The sequence below is a fragment of the Dermochelys coriacea genome, chromosome 6 (genome assembly GCF_009764565.3).
Source record: "Dermochelys coriacea isolate rDerCor1 chromosome 6, rDerCor1.pri.v4, whole genome shotgun sequence".
Lineage (NCBI taxonomy): Eukaryota > Metazoa > Chordata > Testudines > Dermochelyidae > Dermochelys > Dermochelys coriacea.
The window spans coordinates 67,784,770-67,804,501 of NC_050073.1; the positions used below are offsets into that span (position 1 = coordinate 67,784,770).

General features: G+C 45.3%; 1 protein-coding gene across 1 annotated transcript; it reads left to right on the forward strand.

Annotated features, from left to right (window-relative positions):
- Nucleotides 1–12,086: 12,086 nt before the first annotated feature.
- On the forward strand, nucleotides 12,087–13,326 carry LOC119857635 (prolactin-releasing peptide receptor-like). The gene has a single exon (XM_038406832.2). The coding sequence runs from the start codon at nucleotides 12,119–12,121 to the stop codon at nucleotides 13,214–13,216; it is 1,098 nt and encodes a 365-aa protein (XP_038262760.1). The 5' UTR covers nucleotides 12,087–12,118; the 3' UTR covers nucleotides 13,217–13,326.
- The last annotated feature ends 6,406 nt before the right edge of the window (nucleotides 13,327–19,732 follow it).

Genomic DNA, 19,732 nt, shown 5'->3' on the forward strand with positions numbered 1-19,732 from the left:
GTCAGAGGGAATTGGGGTGTATGGTGAAATTGATACATGAAAACCCTATGAACAGCCAAACTTGGGAAGAAAACTTAGGTCTGCTTTATGTTTTTATTATTGTTAGTAGAATTACCAATAAAACCAAAACCTAGGAAGACTAAGTTTTGTTGAATACAATGGGCCATATCCTGAATACCCCCTACCCCCCCAACTAGCTTTGCACTGTTCTGTCAATGGGAAGCAGGTGGGGAGTCAGCTCTACTATGTGACTGGAGTTTTTCCTAGTGCCGGGGAATTCCCTGGTAGCATAGAGCCAGCAAAACCAGATCTACCTCTAGGAGCTGGGTCCAGTGCAGGGCTATATCAGCGGCAGTGCAAGCAAGAGTGCTTCTCTGCTCTGATGAGCCCCAAGAGGTGGAATGGCTCTGTGAAGCTGTTGCCAGCCAGTCCTAGTTAAAGAAGTTCTGAGGGTGCTTAAATTGTGCTGGAATCTGAACCCGACCTACCTTTCCCCCGCACCAGTTGAGCAAAGTGGAGCTCAGCTGCAGCGAAGGTTCAGCCCAGTGTGTGTAGACTCTTTTCACTGCAGGCTGGGAACTCCACCTGCGTAGTTTTCTTTACGTCCCAGCCTCCTTCTGGAGCTGTCAGTGTTTGGGGAGTTCTCTGTCCGACGCAACGCCACACACATCGAGCTGTTTCTGCCCTGCTGGGCTGCTACGGCCCAAGAAGACATTTACTTGGATTGGAGTCACTCCCATCACCCACTTCCTGAAAGAAGGGCAAGTCTTCAGTGTCCATTGGGAGAGCTGTGGCTGAATACGCAAAGCGAGTCTCTACTTCCGAGCTCTGAGAAATGCCCCTGTGATGGCAAACTGTTCACGAGCTCTGTGCCTAATCAGGGGGGAGAGGGTCAAAGCCCCGCAAAGAAGAGTTGCCTTTCTCAGTGGGCAGTTTCTGGCTCTCTGAAAACAAACAAGCCCACCTTCGAGACCTGATCACCAGGCGCCACCAGAGATCTGCTCTGTGGCAATTGGAACAACAGCTTCTCGGCCCTGTGCTCCCAATGAACAGCGTGGGGTTTCCAGACGACACGCCGCGTCCTCAGTGATCTACAGGTCCTTGGGCTGGAAACCAGCTGTGGGTAAGTTCTGAAGTTTTCTCCAGCAACAAGGGCTAATGTGCGACCGTATCCTCCTCTCCCACCCCCCCACTTGGTCCCCCCATTCTTTCCCACCAATTGCAGATATGGTTCTGGGGAATTCGCTGAAAGCAGCAAGAGAAACCTCCTGCTAAGACAATACAAAGCGACATCTACAGGGACCGGCTCATTGGCTCTGCATGGGAGTGGAGAGCTGGGTGTCCGGGGGGCACCAGCCATAGCTGGGCTGCTTTGGGGGGCTCTGAACAGGTTCTGCTGCCAGGGGAGTTTCCCTCTGGCCATCACCAACTCCTTCCTTCAGCATCAAAGGGGAAGGAAATCGTGTCTTTACGGGGAGGGAGAGCAGGTCCCCCGAGAAGGAGACGGCGGCTGCTCCCTTGGTTAGCGACGGGGTAGAGCGAGCGAGCCATCGGATTCAGGACCGCGGAGAGGGGACAGCTCCGGGGGGGGGGGCGCGTTTGTATCCCAGCACCTCACCGAGACTCCAGCGAGATCTCGGCTTGAAGTGGGGAAGGACCAAGGCGTGGGGATGGGCAGCAGCTCCCAGCCCAGGTGAGCCCGCGGGCTCTCCACTCTGCTGTGGAGGTGACAGTCTCCAGCTGTTGAAACCGCTCTGTTAAACTGTCACCTTTCCCCACACAGCCCCAGCCGCCCTCCCTCGGAGGTGGGTGGGGGGTACTTTGCAGCACCCCCGTGGATCCCCAGCCCCTTTGGAATGGAGACGCTTTTCAGTCATGAGTCACCCCCTAGCTGGTGTCTGCAAGACCCACCTCCCCGGGCGAAGTTTGTCCAAAGGCGGGGTCTGAAGCTAGTTGCCGGCTCTCCCCGACTGGCTTTCGCAGCTCTCTGCCGTGCGACAGCAGCCCCCCCGGCAAAGCTCCGCTGTGCAAACTTCTCCCCCCTCCTCGCAGGTGGGCCGCGAACACCAACGCAACGAGAGGACCTGGGACGAGCCGGCGGCTTGATTCAGTAAGTGGCAGAGTGCATTGAATGTTAGGGTGCATGGTTACTCTCCAGTTTGCTTTACATTGCCCCAGGCTGTAAAGGGTCCTCGCCCTCCCCCGCGGAACCGCCGTTGACCTTTTCCACAGCTCCTTACGTTTAAAGGCTCCGGTGGCCCTCAGCTCTCCGAATTGCTGCTTCATTTTGCCTTCCAGATTGGCACGAGTCTCTCGTGACTCCACCAAGGGCGAGCTCTCGCTTTCTGCCATCCATAGGTTCCCGTGGGCACCTGTTTGCAGAGCTCTTGGCTCACTTTCCCTTGGAAACAACTTAAGAGCAGCATCATTCTGTAACGGGAGCCAGGGAGCTAAGCGGTGCTTGCTTTATTACGCTCCCAGAGACAAGCTCAGGAGGGAGATCCGTGTGCCCCAGCCCTTAGGCAGCCAACACGATCCCACCGAGATGCCAGGCGAGGAGTGAGGAATACAGTATTTTTACGAAAGCTCTGAAATAACCAAAGCTGGGGTTTGAAGGAGAAAACTCCCCTTTTAATTAGTGCTAGCAGCAGATGGTTAGACTCGTCCCTGAAGAAAGTTCTTATAAAAGTGGACACCAGGCTTCAGGCTGGTCTGTCCCGTACACCAGTTTTCACACTCTGCTCTTCCGCAGCACCCACAGAGAGATTTCGGCCTAAAACAGAGGCAAAACTGTTTTAAGCAATTTCCAGGGGAGTGAGTGACTTTTAAAAATCCCCATACTGTAAACTTCCATTTACACAGTCTTTAATGCGGGACAGTCTGCTATGTTTTTAATCCGAATTAATTAACTAAGCTTAAATTAGGTTCCCTACTACACTTTGTTGGCTGGCTAAAATCAGAATTAGTTACGCAGAAGCCTAGACTTTAGGGCTGGTGTAGAAGCAATCTGCATCAAGCGTAGCTGCTGGTTGTCTCCCGCGAGCACTCTTGGGTCCTCTTTTTTAAAAAAAATCTCCTCCCCAGGACTGGTTTTTGGTCTCTACCATTTGGAGAGCCTTCAAAGCAATTGTTTAAACAGGGGGAAAGGACACTAGTGGAAGAGAAAATTGCAGTTCCACGCCCAGGCCGTTCTCTCACACCCTGGCATGGGCGGCTGGATATTTAATTCGATTCTGCCTTGCCATCCCATGTGGAGTTATGGCAGAGGGGAACAGTATGGTGTGAGCTGACATAAATGAGTCATTAGACTCAGGAAATACCTGAGGTTCCCAGTTGGACCCTGAGAAATCCAGACTCCTCAATGGTTGCACCAAGCTGATCTCCATCCTGGAGTAAAGGGATTGGGTTGAATTAAATATTACAAAGTATTTAAGGCTGCAAAACTCTTTGGGTGCAGGGACCATTTTTCTGTTCTGTTTGTACAGCACCTAGCACAAATGGGGTCCTAGTCCATGACTAGGGTTTCTAGGTGCTTTGGGAATATAAATAATAAATAATATTAATGAGCATGGCAGGAGCCCAATCAATAAGGTGACTCAACCCAGACTGGAATTATAGCACTTCCATACTGGCCTCCCTTTGTGAGATGTAGCCTAGCTACCAATGCACAGTGTTGTACCAAGAGAATAATCTAACCACAGTGAAAAGACCCATCCACACACTGGGTGTTTCATGGGACCAGGTGCAACTACCTGCCTCTACTTCCTTAAATGAAGTTATTTCATTATACCACATCCCTGGAGTTACTAGATTGGTTTACAAAACCCTTCTAATAAGGAAGCCAGGAGAAAACTAAAGACAACAGCAACATCAGATATCAGAGCCCGATGAAACAAAGCGCTGGATGTGGCCTCTCTTAGCTTACTGAGAGTTCAGTCAGAGTGATCCCTTTGTTCTTGGGCAACAGAAAAATAGGAAAGTCAACAAAACCAAAACTCTGCTGCAGATAAACACTCTGCCAGGCAGAAGCCAACCTGGCACCTCCTCCTCCCTATCCGCAGCTGTGTCTATGAGCGACTCTCTGGCCTCTTAGGGCTGATCAAACAGGTGGAAATGCACGCACGCAAAGATGCACTCTTTCAAGCAGGAAGTGGCTGGGAAACCCAAAGGTTGAATACTTTCTCAAAAATAAAAACCAAAAATGCCTTCAGCCCTGCAGAGAAGAAGCAGAGCAGCGCATTGCTAGGAGAAGGACTGAGGTATTCAAAGCACTCAATTGTTCTCAGAGGGGAAAAGAATTGAGGGAAAATGTGATGATTTGGAGACCAGGTCATGCTGGAGCAACATCTGTATATAAGGGATGCCTGTATCTATTGAATTCTGGGAAAAGGAGGAAAACAAAATATGTTCAGCTTCATTCACTCTTGCTGAAAAGATCCTAGGCCTACCATCAATTGTGGACCAAACATAGAAAGGTCCTACCTAGACTTGACTAAAAGTTTTTTTTTTTAAAGTGTTAGGTAACACTTTTTAAAATAAGATGTTTTAGATATTACTTAGCAGCTACTGTAGGCAGGTTTTAACATCTTTATAGACATGTTAGCTGGTCATGATCAAACACCTTTTAAACTAGTGTAGACCCAGCCAAAGAGTGCAATGAGCACTCATTCAATAAATAACTCTCTCTGCCAAATCAAACTACATGTTTAACATTTCTCAAGCAAACTGCCCTTAGCATTTCTCTCAAGTATATACATGTTGTTTAAGCAGTTAAAATTTATTCTTAACAAATGTTGAGTAAATGCATTTTCCAGTTATTTTTATAATGCTTCAGAAAAACTCTCTTTAGCTCTAAGGGTGACAGCCCCCTCATTCTTGTCTTGTGGTTTGGGTGGCACTTGCTACACTTTCTGTGGTTGGTGATAGAGGATTTTTATGACCAGGATAGTTTGTTGGGGGGTTATCATACAACCCCTCTCCTCCCCTCCATCGTATTAGCACTTCTAGACATCTCCATGTGAAGCTAGACAGCTTGGAGGAAAGGTCTGGTGGGAAGAAAAACATTTATAGACCATAATTACTCCACTGAGGTTCAAAAGCTCTAGACCCCCTTTGGCTTCATAAGGCTGCAGTTGTATGAGAGAGGCATTAAATGCGCTAACTATACCCAGCATGGCCATCCCCTTTCCCACATTCTGGGACAACACTCTTGCCTGACTTACTATCTAGTCAGCTTTAGCCACACTGGGGAGGTTGGTAGTCCCATTCTCCACCTGAGAGAGAAAACCTGATTGAAAAAGAAACCCACCAGGATGGCTGCATGGAGACTTGGTGCCATAGGAGGGATAGACAGACATTATCTGCCTCAGAGGATGGCCTTAACATCATGCTCCACCTTCTCCTTATTCAGACCCCCTAAGGTAACCAAAACAGGAAAGCAAACCACTAAGCCCCCATCTAGCACCCAACTATTACCAAGCCAGGGGATCCATTACAACCCAGTTATCACAGGAGATTAGATTCAGAAAGGGTTTGATATCAGCTTTGTTTCCTTCAGGGCTGCTCTGACTTGCTCTGCTTTTCATAGCCTCTAATAGCCTGTGGGGAGCAGAGAATAGCTGGAACGCAATGTTCTCTAGCCATGTCTCCTCTCCCCCACCCCCGCTCCTCTTCCACATCCGTTATGCTGGCTAGGGAGGCCCTCTGCTTTCTGATATTCCCATGGGACTATCTGCATTAACTTTCTGCTCCTGCAGTGCACAAGAGGCAGATTGCTACAAATAACCAGGCCCTACATCTTTTTCCCCCTTTTGTACACAAATGTTTTTCCCAGTTTAGACCGCTCCCTCATCACCAGAGCAGACCTACTAAACACTCAAGTATGTAAATTCTTCATTTCACAGATTGATAGATTCCAAGGCGTGTTGTAAAACTGCTCAGTTTTGGCTCTGCTGCCCTCCATCATGATGGAGGGTCTGTGGGGCTACAATTGAGTGTCATTGTGATCTAGTGCATGGGGGGAGTTAGGGGATTGCAACATTGCTAAATGATGGGGGAGTGAGACAGGACCAAAATTGAGTAGTGCTATGACCTTCCCCCGCCATGTGCCAGATTGCAACACCACTCTTTCAATTTTTACCCCACCGCCCCTCTGTCATGATGAAGAGGTCACATGTGAGAGGTGTTGTGACCCTCATGTGTGACACGGTGACTGCAACCCACCCATGTGTCAATACAGCAACTGCAAACTCCCCACACCCACTTTGTGCACCAAGTCACAATGGTACTTGTTAGTTTTGGCCCTGCCACCCTCCCATCATGATGGAGGGACCAAAGCTGGGTGGGCTTTGAGGATCTTACTTTTGGGGTTGTTATTCCTGAAAATGAGACTTAGGCTACTAAGTCAGACCGACCTCATAATGCTTCAACTATCTCATTGAGATGATAATACAATCTTTCTTGCAATCTAATATCAGGTGAGATGTAACAACATTAAGCCCATGGGAAATGTTAAACAATCCTCAATGGTGGAATAATTGGCTTTATGTCGGAAAAGAAAAAAAAACAAAGTTAAAGCCATCCAACCTGAACACTTAAATATTGTACAAAAAGTGTCACTCAGTACACAATGGAAATAACTGAGTAACACATTGCATGAAAATTGGAATGACAGTACACACATTCAAAATATAAAATTCCCAGCCTACGCCTTGTCTGTACTGTAGTGTAATTGCACCGATCCCAACCCCCAAGCACAGGCAAGGACACGCCTGAAGCAGGGATAAACCCTAGTGCAAACCTCAGCTGGTGCAAACCTCAGTTTGCCTTTATGACAATTAGGGGTCAGAAGCAGTGCAGCTACACTGGCTACTGATTGATAAATCAGGGCTAATTCCGAGTGTACACACAGATCTAGTGACGCCATTGCAACCACCAGGTATAAATACACTTATATTAGTGTAGTTTATTTCCACAAATTTACTAAACCATTTATGGAGTGGAGAGGTCTTACTGAAAGCATGGGTTGTCTTCTTACCCTAGCTGAGTGCCTGTTTTATTTAGTGAGATACATGCCATGAAGGGAGAGAGTTGCTTATGCATCTTTTTCTTTATAGGTTCCACTTTCACAATTTCTTCAATTTCTTGTCCCTGAAGCTTTGTACAATTGATGCCCCTAAGGTGCCAAATCCATATAATATAGAGAGGATGAAAGGCATCCATAACTGTCAAAGGTAAGAGCATCCCATTTATTGCTACTTGCTAAAAGGCTGGATTGCATATGAATCATTAAGGATGAAAGCAGTAGAGAGAACCAGCAGTCCATGAGAAGAACCTGTAGGGAAGATAATCTTCCAAGGGTACTGATACAGAGGTAATGTAATGATATGTAAAGAGAAGACATATTCTTATGGAAAAGTCCTCTTGAATTTAATAATTTTATAGGTTTTTTGGGAACATTTGTGGACTTGAATATAGAATAATATTCCTGTTATAGAATTCTATGGGATGATTAAAAACAAACCTATTAAAAGGATACTTTTTCTATTAGCTTTTAGGAGTAATTTTTGTAAAATCCTATCGCATTTCTACAGAACCTTATCGGTTTTATCCCTATTACACTGTATGATACTTTTCCTTGAGAGTATACATGATTGAACAAGCTATACAGGAACACAAGCTTATTTGCTGTGTGAGATATACATGACTAAATGAGATATCCACAGCAACACATAATAAAACAAGAAATACACGAATGATTGAGATGTAAGTGGGATGGACACATACATGAATGTACCCATTCCTCCACTTCTGCTGATTTTGTTTTATAGAGCATCAGTACAAAATAGATACTAAAATAACCATGCAATTAACTGCAACCAAAAGGGATCCTTTTTGGTGAAGAAAACTCTCTGTGAATTAAACATCATATTAGTTACATTCAAATCAAAATGGTTTGTAACCCTGAGCTATATTTAAACTCTGATTTGTGTTTACACAGGTCAACATGGACCATGACAAAAGACCAATAGAATTTCCAGTTTTAGTGTGATATGTTCGAAATGTAAGTAAGTGAAAGAAAATCCCCTTCCTCCCTTATGTAAGTAATGAACTGATCACAGATCATTTTCTGAGCCAGTGCTGAGTTGGTGCCAGTGCTCCTCTCATGACAAAAAATCTCTTAAGAGCGTGACATTGGAGCCTTCATCTCCTGGACTAGCATTGACTTAGGTATATTTCTAGAGAAAGTGTTTCTGAACACTGGAAGGACCATGCTGAAAGTCACTAATACCTGCTTATACACATCCCAATCCTTCCAGAGCAATATTTATTGTATTTTCATTGGCTGAATGAGATATATTTTCATCTCAATGCACAGCAAGCTATGTGTACAGTCTCAGGGTAGAATATGCCCCCACAGTTCTGTAGCAATTCTCTTTCTCCTACTCTAAAAGTCTCAGGATTTGATTATGATTTCACACGGTTGAAACACTGATGTACTTCCATTAGCTTCAATTGAATTACTCCTGACTGACTCCAGTATGAGATCAGAATGAGCTCCTCAAGCTTTACAAAAGGCCAGTATTATTCCCATCTCTTAAGAGGATTTCTCTAAAGAGAAAATAGGTATTTAGCATCAAAACCAAAAGTATACGTACACTGTAAAATAAAAGGGTACTTAACTAGTTAATATAACTGGTACATGGAAGAAGGGGACAGAGCTGTTCAAAGCTTAGAAAGGGAGGATGAAAAACTTGAACTTCACAAGGAAGACAAGGGGAAGCCAATGTAGAAATTCCCAGAGGGGAGTGACATGGAGTCTGATTCTCCATTGCCCTTCACCTTGTACAAGAGTTCATGTTAGTGCACAGTGAGTGCAAAACATCACCACCAATGAAGAATGGTAACATTTCACGGGCACTTTGCACTGGTGTAGATTACTGTGTAAGGTGCAGGGAGAATCAGGCCCTATGGTCTAAGTAGTGGGAGAGGAAGATGATCTTAACAGAAGCAATTTGGGTGAACTGGGGATGGGGAGAGATGAGAAGCAAAAAGGCCAGAAAGGAGGAGGTTGCTGTAGTCAAAGGGTAAGATTCCCAAGGTTTAGACAACGAGCTTTGTGGGTGGGATGAGAGGAAAGGACACATTTTAGAGATATTGTCAAGGAAGAAGTAGCAGGATTTAGTGAGAATCTGGCTATGGGTTGAGAAGAAGAGAGAAGAATTGATGACAAGCTTACATGACTGCAAGATGAAGAGGACAGTGGAAAGGGATTGGGAGGAAGGATGAGAAGTTCTGTTTTCCACCATGTTGAGCTTGAAATGGTGGTAGATTAATAAAATGTCAGAGGCAAATGGAATGAAGAGACAGGACCGAGGGAGACAGGCTGGATTAGAGAGGAAGGTTGGGTATAGGGGAGTAGAACCGGGAGAGGAGACAATAAAATACAACTCTAGAGCAGTGGTTCTCAATCTTTCCAGACTACTGTACCCCTTTCAGGAGGCTGGTTTGTCTTGAGTACCCCAAGTTTCACCCACAGGTGGTGGGTATCACAGGCTGTGCCTTCCCAAACAGCCTAGTGTAGTTCCGCCCATGCTCCGCCCCCAGGCCAGGCCCCCTCCTGCAGTTCCCAGCGCTCTGCCTTGCCTGGCCCAGGCTGGCTGCCCTGTCTCCCACAGGTAGTCAGGGGCTGGTGCTGGGGCCGCACCACCTGGAGCACTGGGGCTTGCTACCCCACCTGGCTACCTGGAGCACCAGGACTGGGAGCGCAGCTGCCCCGCCCGGCTGCCCGAGGCACCAAGGCCGGGAATGCCACCATCTGGAGCACCAGGACTGGCTGCGCTGCCCAGAGACAGGGGTTGGGGCATCACCCCCTGGCCACCCAGTCCTGGGGCCGTGGTGGGAGTGCTCTGAGCTCCTGTGGGTGAGGGAGGGCAGCAGGGGGGGCAAAAGGGGAGAGGAGAGGCCTTGGCACAAGTGGTGGGGCTGGGAGCTAGCCTCCCACAATGGCTGGGTCACCAATCACCCATGGTTTCACCTCCCTTAAAAACTACTCACTTACAAAATCAAACATACAAATACAAAACTGCCACTGCGCACTATTACTGAAAAAATGCTTACTTTCTCACTTTTACCATATAATTAAAAAATAAATCGTGACCCCCTCCTCTCCAGGTTAAGAAACAGTTATATAGTATTTAGAGCAGTATAAACAAGTGATTGCATGAAATTTTAGTTTATACTGACTTCTCCAGTGCTTTTCATGTAGCCTGTTGTAAAACTAGGCAAATATCTAGTTGAGTTGATGTACTTCTGCTTGAGAACCACTGCTCTAGAGATCTGACTCTCTGAACGACTGACAAATTGTCTGAGTGACAAAAGTATAATGAGCTGCTCTGAGTGAAACAGTAGTGACAAAAAGAAAAGGAGGATTTGTGGCACCTTAGAGACTAACAAATTTATCTGAGCATAAGCTTTCGTGAGCTACAGCTCACTTCATTGGATGCATTCAGTGGAAAATAGCTGTAGCTCACGAAAGCTTATGCTCAAATAAATTTGTTAGTCTTTAAGGTGCCACAAGTCCTCCTTTTCTTTTTGCGAATACAGACAAACATGGCTGCTACTCTGTAACCTGTCATTATGCAAAGTAGTGACAAACTGGATTATGTTCAGAGATTTAGCATGAGATGACTGGTCATATTTAACTGTTTTGACAATTGTTTCAAGTTCTTTGTCCTTTCCAATGTTAATCTTTGTCTTTCCTCTTTGAACAATTTTTAAAATGATAGCCAGCATCTTTAAAGCCAGCCAGTGGCACAGTTTATAGTACATTGTCTTGCCACATGGAAAACATGGGCTTGAGAGAAAAGCAAGATAGGAGTAATATTTCAGACAGCTCTTTCTCACCCTCCAGTGGGCTGTGAGGGTGGTATGTTCATTGTCTCAGTCACATTGCTAAGTGCCACTCCCTGGCAGATCAGGTGCAGTTAACATTTGAATACTTAGAGCCTGATTTTCATTTACATCACTGAGGCAGTGCAACACTTAATTTAAGGGTCCTTTGCACCACCAGGGATAAGGAAGGATGGTCATGTGGTTATAACGCTAGCCAATGATGTGGTAGACCTGGTTCAGTTCTCTGCTTTGCCAGACTTCCTGCACGACCTTGGGCAAATCACTTAGCCCCTTTGTGCTTCAATTCCCCAACTGTACAATAGAGATAATACTACACCTCCCTACCTCACAAGGGTGTTGTGAGGATAAATACATTAGAGCTAGTGAGGGACTGAGCTATTTCTATTTGGAATGAGGGCCATGAGAGTCAGGTTCTTGGGTTGTAGCTCTTCGGGGCAGGGACCATCCTGTTTGTTACATGTTTGTACAGTGCCTAGTGCAATGCACCTGGAGCTGCTGGGTGCTGTGGCAATGCAGCAAACAATAAGTAGGGTGGATATATAGATCAAATGGAAACCCCAAGTACACCAAGAGATGAAAATCTTATGAGCAGCAGCTCAGACTGGCTCACTTCCATAGGTGGAAAGAGTCTCTTAGGCATATGCCCTAGTTGGAAGTGAATAGAAGGGAACAGGTAAGATACACACTTGGGACCTGACTCTTTCTCCAGGTTCTAGCTGCTTGGCACTGCACCAGCAGCATAAAGGAACCCTAAAGATGATGTAGCCAGCATTGAAGGATCATCCCAGTGTGGGGGAATCCTCCTGTGCTGTGGTGACTCCCATGCAACCCAGGCCCTGAAGCCAGAGGCAAAGGTGTGCGGCTGGGGCTTCCCTGCACTTTGGTGCCCTAACAGCCCCTTAGGGCCATTAGCAGCCAAAGTAATTCACAGCAGCATTTGGGCTATTCTAACGTATTCCAGGAGACCTTCCAGGCATGCAGCTAGCCCAGAATCAGGGAAATACAAAGGTAAGCCTCCTTTGGACCACAGCCTGGTGGCTCCTGGCCTACAGTTGAGCATCTGGGCCTTGAAATCAGCTGACCTCCTGTGGCAGAAATTGATAAACAAACAAAACCACCATTTTTCTTTAGTACTAACAAGCTTTCCCTGTTTGAATTTGTCTAAGGCAAGGATAAGTAACAGTCATCAGACGTGAAACTCAACATGGCACAGGGCCAGCTACCAAACAACTCTTTGAAGAACAGTTCGATCCCTGTGTTCACTGGCCTTGACCTCCTCTTTGACCTGAAGCCCCTCTTCATTCCCCTCTATGCCACTCTGGTGGCTGTGGCTTGCACCGGCAACTTGCTCCTTATTCTCCTTATTATTGTCACCAAAAAACTGCACAGCACCACTAACTTCCTTATTGGAAACTTGGCTGCAGCTGACCTGATCATGTGCATTTTCTGCGTCCCACTTACTGTGTCCTATGCCTTTGAGATTCGGGGCTGGCTCTTTGGGATGTTCATGTGTTACTTTGTCACCTTGATGCAGACTGCTACTGTATTTGTGTCTGTGCTGTCCCTCACAGCTATTGCAGTGGACCGATATATTGTTGTTGCTTACCCCATTCGCAAAAGGCTAAGCCGCAAGTCCTGTGTCTACATAGTGGCCTTCATTTGGTTACTCTCCATTGTGGTTTCTGTGCCTACATCCATGCACACCCATTATCTAGATCTCAACAAGATTGGCCATGACATGTTCATCTGTGAAGAATTCTGGAAGCACCAAGAGAAAGCGAGGCTGCTGTACTCATGCTCAATGCTCCTTTTGTCCTACATGCTCCCACTTTCTGCAGTCTCTATCTCCTACTGTGCCATTTCTTATCGCCTCAGGAAGAGGAATGTCCCAGGGGCTGCCTACCACAACCAAGAGAAATGGACAAATAAAAAGCGAAAGACCTTCCGGGTTCTCATTATTTCAGTCATGTGCTTTGCTGTCTGCTGGCTACCTCTGCAGGTGGTGAACCTCATCAGAGATGTAGATGAGGAGTTCATCATCTTGGACAAGAGGTACGTGAATGTCATTCAAGTGTCATGTCACTTGATCGCTATGAGCTCTGCCTGTTATAACCCTTTCATCTATGCCTCCCTCCATGACAAATTCCGATTTCATGTTAATAACTATTTTTGCCATCACAAAAAGAAGTCCAGCATTATGTCCCGCAAGGCCTCGCGACTCAATACCTGCTCCACGCTGGCAGACATTCCCATGGGCATCACCGATAAGTTAACCCTGCAAGGCAGGTTTTCTTTTAACTAAAATCCAACAGGAGATCAAATCAGCAGAAGTGGCATACACCTTAGTTCTGGGTTTGTTATATTGCACACCAAAGCCTGTGGTGCAAGTTATGTTACACTGGTAATTGGTCATTTCAAGACAATCTAGATATCTGAGAACTTGGAGTAGTACAAGGGAAACAAACAGATGGGGTTTGTGTCTGAAGGGATAGAAACTGCTCATTTGAGCAACTGAAGTGTATTTGCTTGTTTTGACAAAGAGCAGAATTCAAGAACAAAAATGGCAATCCTGTAAGTTTAAATTAATTCTGTACAGTTTTTATTAACATTGTCCTTATTTTGTATAGGGTGATGCTATGGGAATAGCAGGCATTTCCTTTTGACTTAATCCAATTCAAAGCTAAAAGGTTTTACATATGAAACAACAGCCATTTGCTCTCTTGCAACAGACCAGTAATCGTCCTCAAGATTAAAGAACATATATTTAACTACTTTATTATAAATATCATGATTTTCAGAAATGGCCTACAAATATGCATGCTTAATATTGTACTTGTTTTCTGGTGCCTAAGCTGCACAAAAAGTCAAGTGTGGATCAGTAAGTTGTATTTTGATGCAAAAATTGGGGACTAGATGCCTCATAGCTGTATTTCTGTCAAATGGTGCATTGCCTAAATTGCTTATGATTATTATCTAGATTTCTATGGCATCTGTCAGCATAGTATATATATGCCATGTATACAGGTTAGATCCTGTCTAAAACAAGCATTTCCCTCAAAATAGGTATTGTACTGATATACCTGGTTACAACCAGTCCCAGGCCCAGCAGATCATGAGATGGAGAAAACCCAATGGGAGTGTGAAAGCCAGGGAGCACCAGAAGTGCATTTAATGGAAAGACTGGACAAAAAGGACTCTATAAAAGGTAGCCAAGTTTGACTACCCAGAGTGCGACTTGCACTGCATTGTGGTGGAGCGGTGTAAGATCTGAAATAGGGGATTGCTTGCTGGAGTTATGCCATCAGTGATGAAGGCTGGTCCAAAATATCGCCTGGGGCATTATGTGAGGTTCAACAAGAACCATGAAAATGGATGGCTAAATAGGCAGCCAAGACACAGGGCAGCAGCTGCGCCTAGCTACTTGAGGTGAAGGACATCTAAGAGAAAGACCCAATAGCTTGGGTTGCACAGTGGGAAGCCAGTACTGGGAGACCAGAAAAAGGTTTGAGTTACTGCACTTCAGTCTCATCCCAGTGGGATGAAGTATTCTCTGGGACAATCGTTCGCTCTTGCTTTTGGTCAACGTGAATAACTTACTCTCTCTGCCCTACTCTCAACTGCAGATGCCCTTCTGGTGCCATCTTCCCCCAGTGCAAATATGACGAGTTCACACCAAACCCCCCTGGGGACGTGTGTCCTCTGAAGTCAGCAGGTGCCTCTGCAGTACACCGTGACAAAGTATTCAATCGTAGCTGGGCTATCCACCAATCCATCAAAATTGTAATCTGGAATGTTGCAACTCTTTACAGGTGTGGTCATCAGGTTGTTGTCTCATGTGAAATGGACTGTCTTGGCATATCAATCGCCGGCCTATCAGAAGCAAGGCTGATAGCTCATGGATGCCCTGAGGTGGAAGATTCATTACTTCTGTATTCCAGCAGTCCTAACCACTTATATGGGGTAGCATTACTACTCCGAGGCAAGGCCAAGTCCTCCTTGATAACTTGGATGCCCGTGTCGTCTTGACTACTTATTGCACGTCTTAAACATCAGCATGGTCACCTCGCTGTCATAGTAGTCCATGTACTGAGAGAGGAATTAGCTGATTTAATTAAAGATAATTTCTATGATCAATTGCAATCTCTAGTATGCATCATCCCTCCACATAATAATCTCGTGTTACTGGCTGACCCAAATGCACTTACTGGTATTGTGATCTCACTTTATAAGGGCAAGGGACTGCACTGCAAATGTAAGAGCTGCAGGACGATCACCTTGTTGTCCGTGACAGGGAAGGCGTTTGCGCATGTTCTCCTGGCACATTTGGAGCCCCTACTACATTGGAAGTGTGACTCTCAACTGTCAGGATTTATGAGGACTAGGTCCACATTAGATGCCATTTTGGCCCTCTGCTTGTTGTCAGAGATACACCATGAGTTCAAGAAGCCCCTCCACGTGGCATATGTCACAAGGCTGTGTTTGACTCAGTTAACCAAGTCACGCTGTGGAAAGCCTTAAAGGGCATAGGTGTTCCAACCACTCCGCTGGACTTGATTAGTAAGATGTACAATGGAACCACTGCCCATGTACATCTGGGAAAATCAGATGTTGGCACCTTTTAAATCAATATCTGGTGTCAGGTAGGGCTGTGTCTTGGCCACTGTACACTTTTGTTGGGCAACTGATTTCATAATGCAGCATTCTGTCAGGTCCACAGGCATTAAGATCCATGATCTCTCAATCTCAGACCTTGACTATGCTGCTGACATTCATAGAATCATAGAAGATTAGGGTTGGAAGAGACCTCAGGAGGTCATCTAGTCCAACCCCCTGCTCAAAGCAGGCTCAATTCCAACTAAATCATCCCAGCCAAGGATTTGTCAAGCCAGGCCTTAAAAATCTCTAAGGATGGAGATTCCACCACCTCCCTAGGTAACCCATTCCAGTGCTTCACCACCCTCCTGGTGAAATAGTGTTTCCTAATATCCAACCTAGACCTCCCACACTGCAACTTGAGACCATTGCTCCTTGTTCTGTCATCTGGCAACACTGAGAACAGCCTAGCTCCATCCCCTTTGGAACCCCGCTTCAGGTAGTTGAAGGATGCTATGGTCATTCTTCTAGTACAGAGTCCCAACAGGTTTCATGAGGCACTGCAGTAAATGGAGGATTAGTTGGCCAAGGTCGGCCTCCATGTTTCGTGGTCAAAGACAAAGCTGCAAAACCTAGGATTAGGTCCACCTACGACTCCAATCTCCTAGAATAATGAAACCGTCAAAGCAGTCTCCAGCTTTTGCTATTTGGGTTCTATACTCAGCAGTTCATCCAACTCTCATACGGAGATTCTTCCCCTGCCTGACTGCAGTGTCTGCCATGGGTCATTTACAACGAATATGGAAACAACATCATCTCAGCATGACAACAGAGTTTAGGATCTATTAGACCTGTATCCTCACCATAATGTTGTACTGTTATGAAACGTGGACACTATGCTGCTCCGACTGGGAAAAGCTGGAGGCTTTCCACACAAAATGCCAATGTCATATATTGGGCATAAAATGGAACAACTTCATTCGTTATGCAGACATTTACAGTTGCTCCGATCTACAGACTATTCAGGCCATTGGCTGCAGCTGACGTCTTACCTTTATATATATATATATATATATATATATATATATATATATATATATCTTTTCAGATATATTGCCAGAATGCTGCTAGATGTCCCAGTGAATGCCGTTCTCCATGTGGCTTGTAACATCTGGGATAAAAATTCCACTAACCAAGTGGTGGAAGCAGTCCAGAGGAAGACCTACTATTACATGGGTCCATTAAGTCTATTCCAATGTTGGACTTTTGGTCCGTCAAGACCTTGTAGCCACACAGGAACAGACCAAATGGTAAACAAGCACTACGGCTGATGTTCGGCTAACGGTTGAAGAAGAAGTTTGGTCTTAGATGTGTTTCTGGTAGGAGCAAATTCCAAAAGGCAAGAAACTGCCAGTGACAATGCTCAGTTCAACACCTACAAGCTTCACCCTAGAAAGACTGAGTCTTTTGCATGCAGCTGACAGAGTGGGGTATAAAAGGAGTGGCACACAGTTGGGACTAGACCAGTAAGGCTTTGTAGACAGTACCCAGCATCTTTAAGTTCACCCAGAAGTGAGTAGGCAGCCAGTGCAATGCACAGGGGTAACATGTTCCTGGGAGTCTGTCCTAGTTAGCAGCTGACCCAACCTATAAACAATACACACACAAGATGCGTTTTAAGAAGGCTTACAAGTTTATGGATTCATTTTGCATTACACAGAATTGTTTCTAAGCAACAAATAGTTTCTATCTTTCTTCTACAAAAAATGTTAAAATGCACCACAGAGAATAGTTACATTACTGTATAATGTGCATTTAATAAAGAACAACAAAATTGGTTGTTAGTAAAGGGCGTACATTAAGAAATACATTTTCCTTTGTCTGTATGACATTCAAACACCGGAGATGGTACCAGAGAGGGTCAGGACAAGGATCATTAGAAAGGCAAGGACTTTCATAGGCTCATGAACAGAAGCTACTTAGCCTTCCAATAAAGCAGCAGAGCGAAAAACTAAGTGGCTCCTATATTTCCTCCCACATATAAGTGTGATAGCACACTATATGGACATTCAGATGCTGGAGCAGGTATTGGAGATGGATCTGCTGTCACACCCCCATCTGCACACTTTACCAATACACATGTTTTGCTTGGCTTGCTATGTGCTCGGCAGGAATGCTTTCCAGACACATTTTTCCTTTGGTCCCCATTCTCTTCCAGATAGTGCCTCTGTCACCACAAGATAATGCAACACCACCGTCAGAATTACAAACCAGAACTGGTGAGCTCATCCTCCTGGTCTGCTTTAACTGCTGCCTGTGCCACAGCTCTGAGCAGCAGAGGTGCTCAACTTAGCATCCTCTTGACTTCAAAGAGGGCTGTTAGAAGGATCTTCTCAGTGACGGACCCTAGGCTTTGGATTTCATGCTCTTCCTATCCCTGGTACAAAACAGCCCCAAACTGTTGACATTCAGAGCATATTGCAAAACCCATCTATTTCCCAGGCTCCTGGGGAGGAAGCTGTTGTGAGGCAGCTTGGTTATTAGTTGGCTATTTCTGTTTTTTTACTATCTTTACAAATCAAAAATTAACATATGGAATTTCCCCCCCTGGTTTTGTTACCTTACACACTGTGGGCTTGTCTACATTACCCACTGGATCGATGGGCAGTGATCGATCCAGCAGGGGTCGATTGATAAATCGACCACTGAGCGCTCTCCTGTCAACTCCGGTACTCCACGGGAGGAAGAGGCGCAGGCGGAGTCGATGAGGGAGCATCTGCCTTTGACTCACCATAGTGAAGACACCGTGGTAAGTAGAGCTAAGTATGTCAACTTCAGCTACGTTATTCACGTAGCTGAAGTTAAGTAACTTAGATCAATCCCCCCACCCCCAGTGTAGACCAGGCCACAAAAAAAAAAGCAAAGGGATAAAGTTAGATCAGATATCTAGGACCTAAAGAATTCAAACAAGGATTGGGGGTGGGAAGGACAGCCTTTCACACTCCAGGGAGTTGGGATATCATACAACAATGGTGTGAAGTTAAGAATGAACAGCATAGATTAGCTATCAGGAAAGGAATCTCCTTCTAGAGGGACATTCGAGTGAGGAGTCATCTGCCAGAAGCATATTCTCTCTCCTAAAATTTATATCTATGAGATTGAAAGCACTGTTTGTACTGATGTAGCTGCACCACTGCAGTGCTGCTAATGCAGATGGTCTATGATGACAGGAGATAATTAGTCCACTTCCCCCGATGGCGGTAGCTATGTTGGCAGGAGAGCTTCTCCCACTGACACAGCCCTGTCCACACCGGAGCTTAGATTGATGTAATTTACATCCTTCGGGGGTGTAGCTTTTCCACACCTCTGAGCGACTTACGTTATACCGAAGTAAGCACTAGTGTGTACATGTCCTACTCACACTTGCCTCTTCCTCCACATCAGCATTCAGAAAAAGATACAAGGCACAGAATGCAACCAAGAAAGCATTTCAAAGATTAAGCAGGTTTCAGAGTAGCAGCCGTGTTAGTCTGTATTCGCAAAAAGAAAAGGAGTACTTGTGGCACCTTAGAGACTAACAAATTTATTTGAGCATAAGCTTTCGTGAGCTACAACTCACTTCATCGGATTAAGATTAAGATTAAGCACTGTCATATGGAAGAGTTAAAGAGAAATATTGTCACCTATCTTAGCAGTGGCCATCCTGGTTTCACCATGGTCCTAGATCAGAGGTCCTTACTAATCATCCTAAACAAAAGTGGAGCAAAATATGTCTCCTGGGCTTTATGCCCCTCCCCCTTTATAATTGTATGTGTGGGGAGAGCAGAAGAAGGAGAATACACAGTGGAAAGAAGGGAAAATACAAAAATTGAGAGCAAGGATGAGTTCCTCAATTACAGCCCAGGCTGCATTTTACCCCACTCAGTTTTGCAACCCTCTTTGTCTTAATCTATGTTAAAATTAGGCCCACACTGATACTACTTGATGATGTCTTCCCTTGGTATCAGTACTCTTCTTTCCAGCATGTACTGAATATCAACCTGATGACCCATTGGGGATAGAAAATCTGTAGACAAAAGGATCAAACACTATAATGGCTACTAAGCTGTACAACATGTGTTCAGATGGATGTACTGGAACTTAATGGAGAAAAAAGTGAGCAGCAAGGAGCAGCTGTGATTGACTGATCAATGAGTGGCTTCACAAATTCACTGTCCTCATGCCC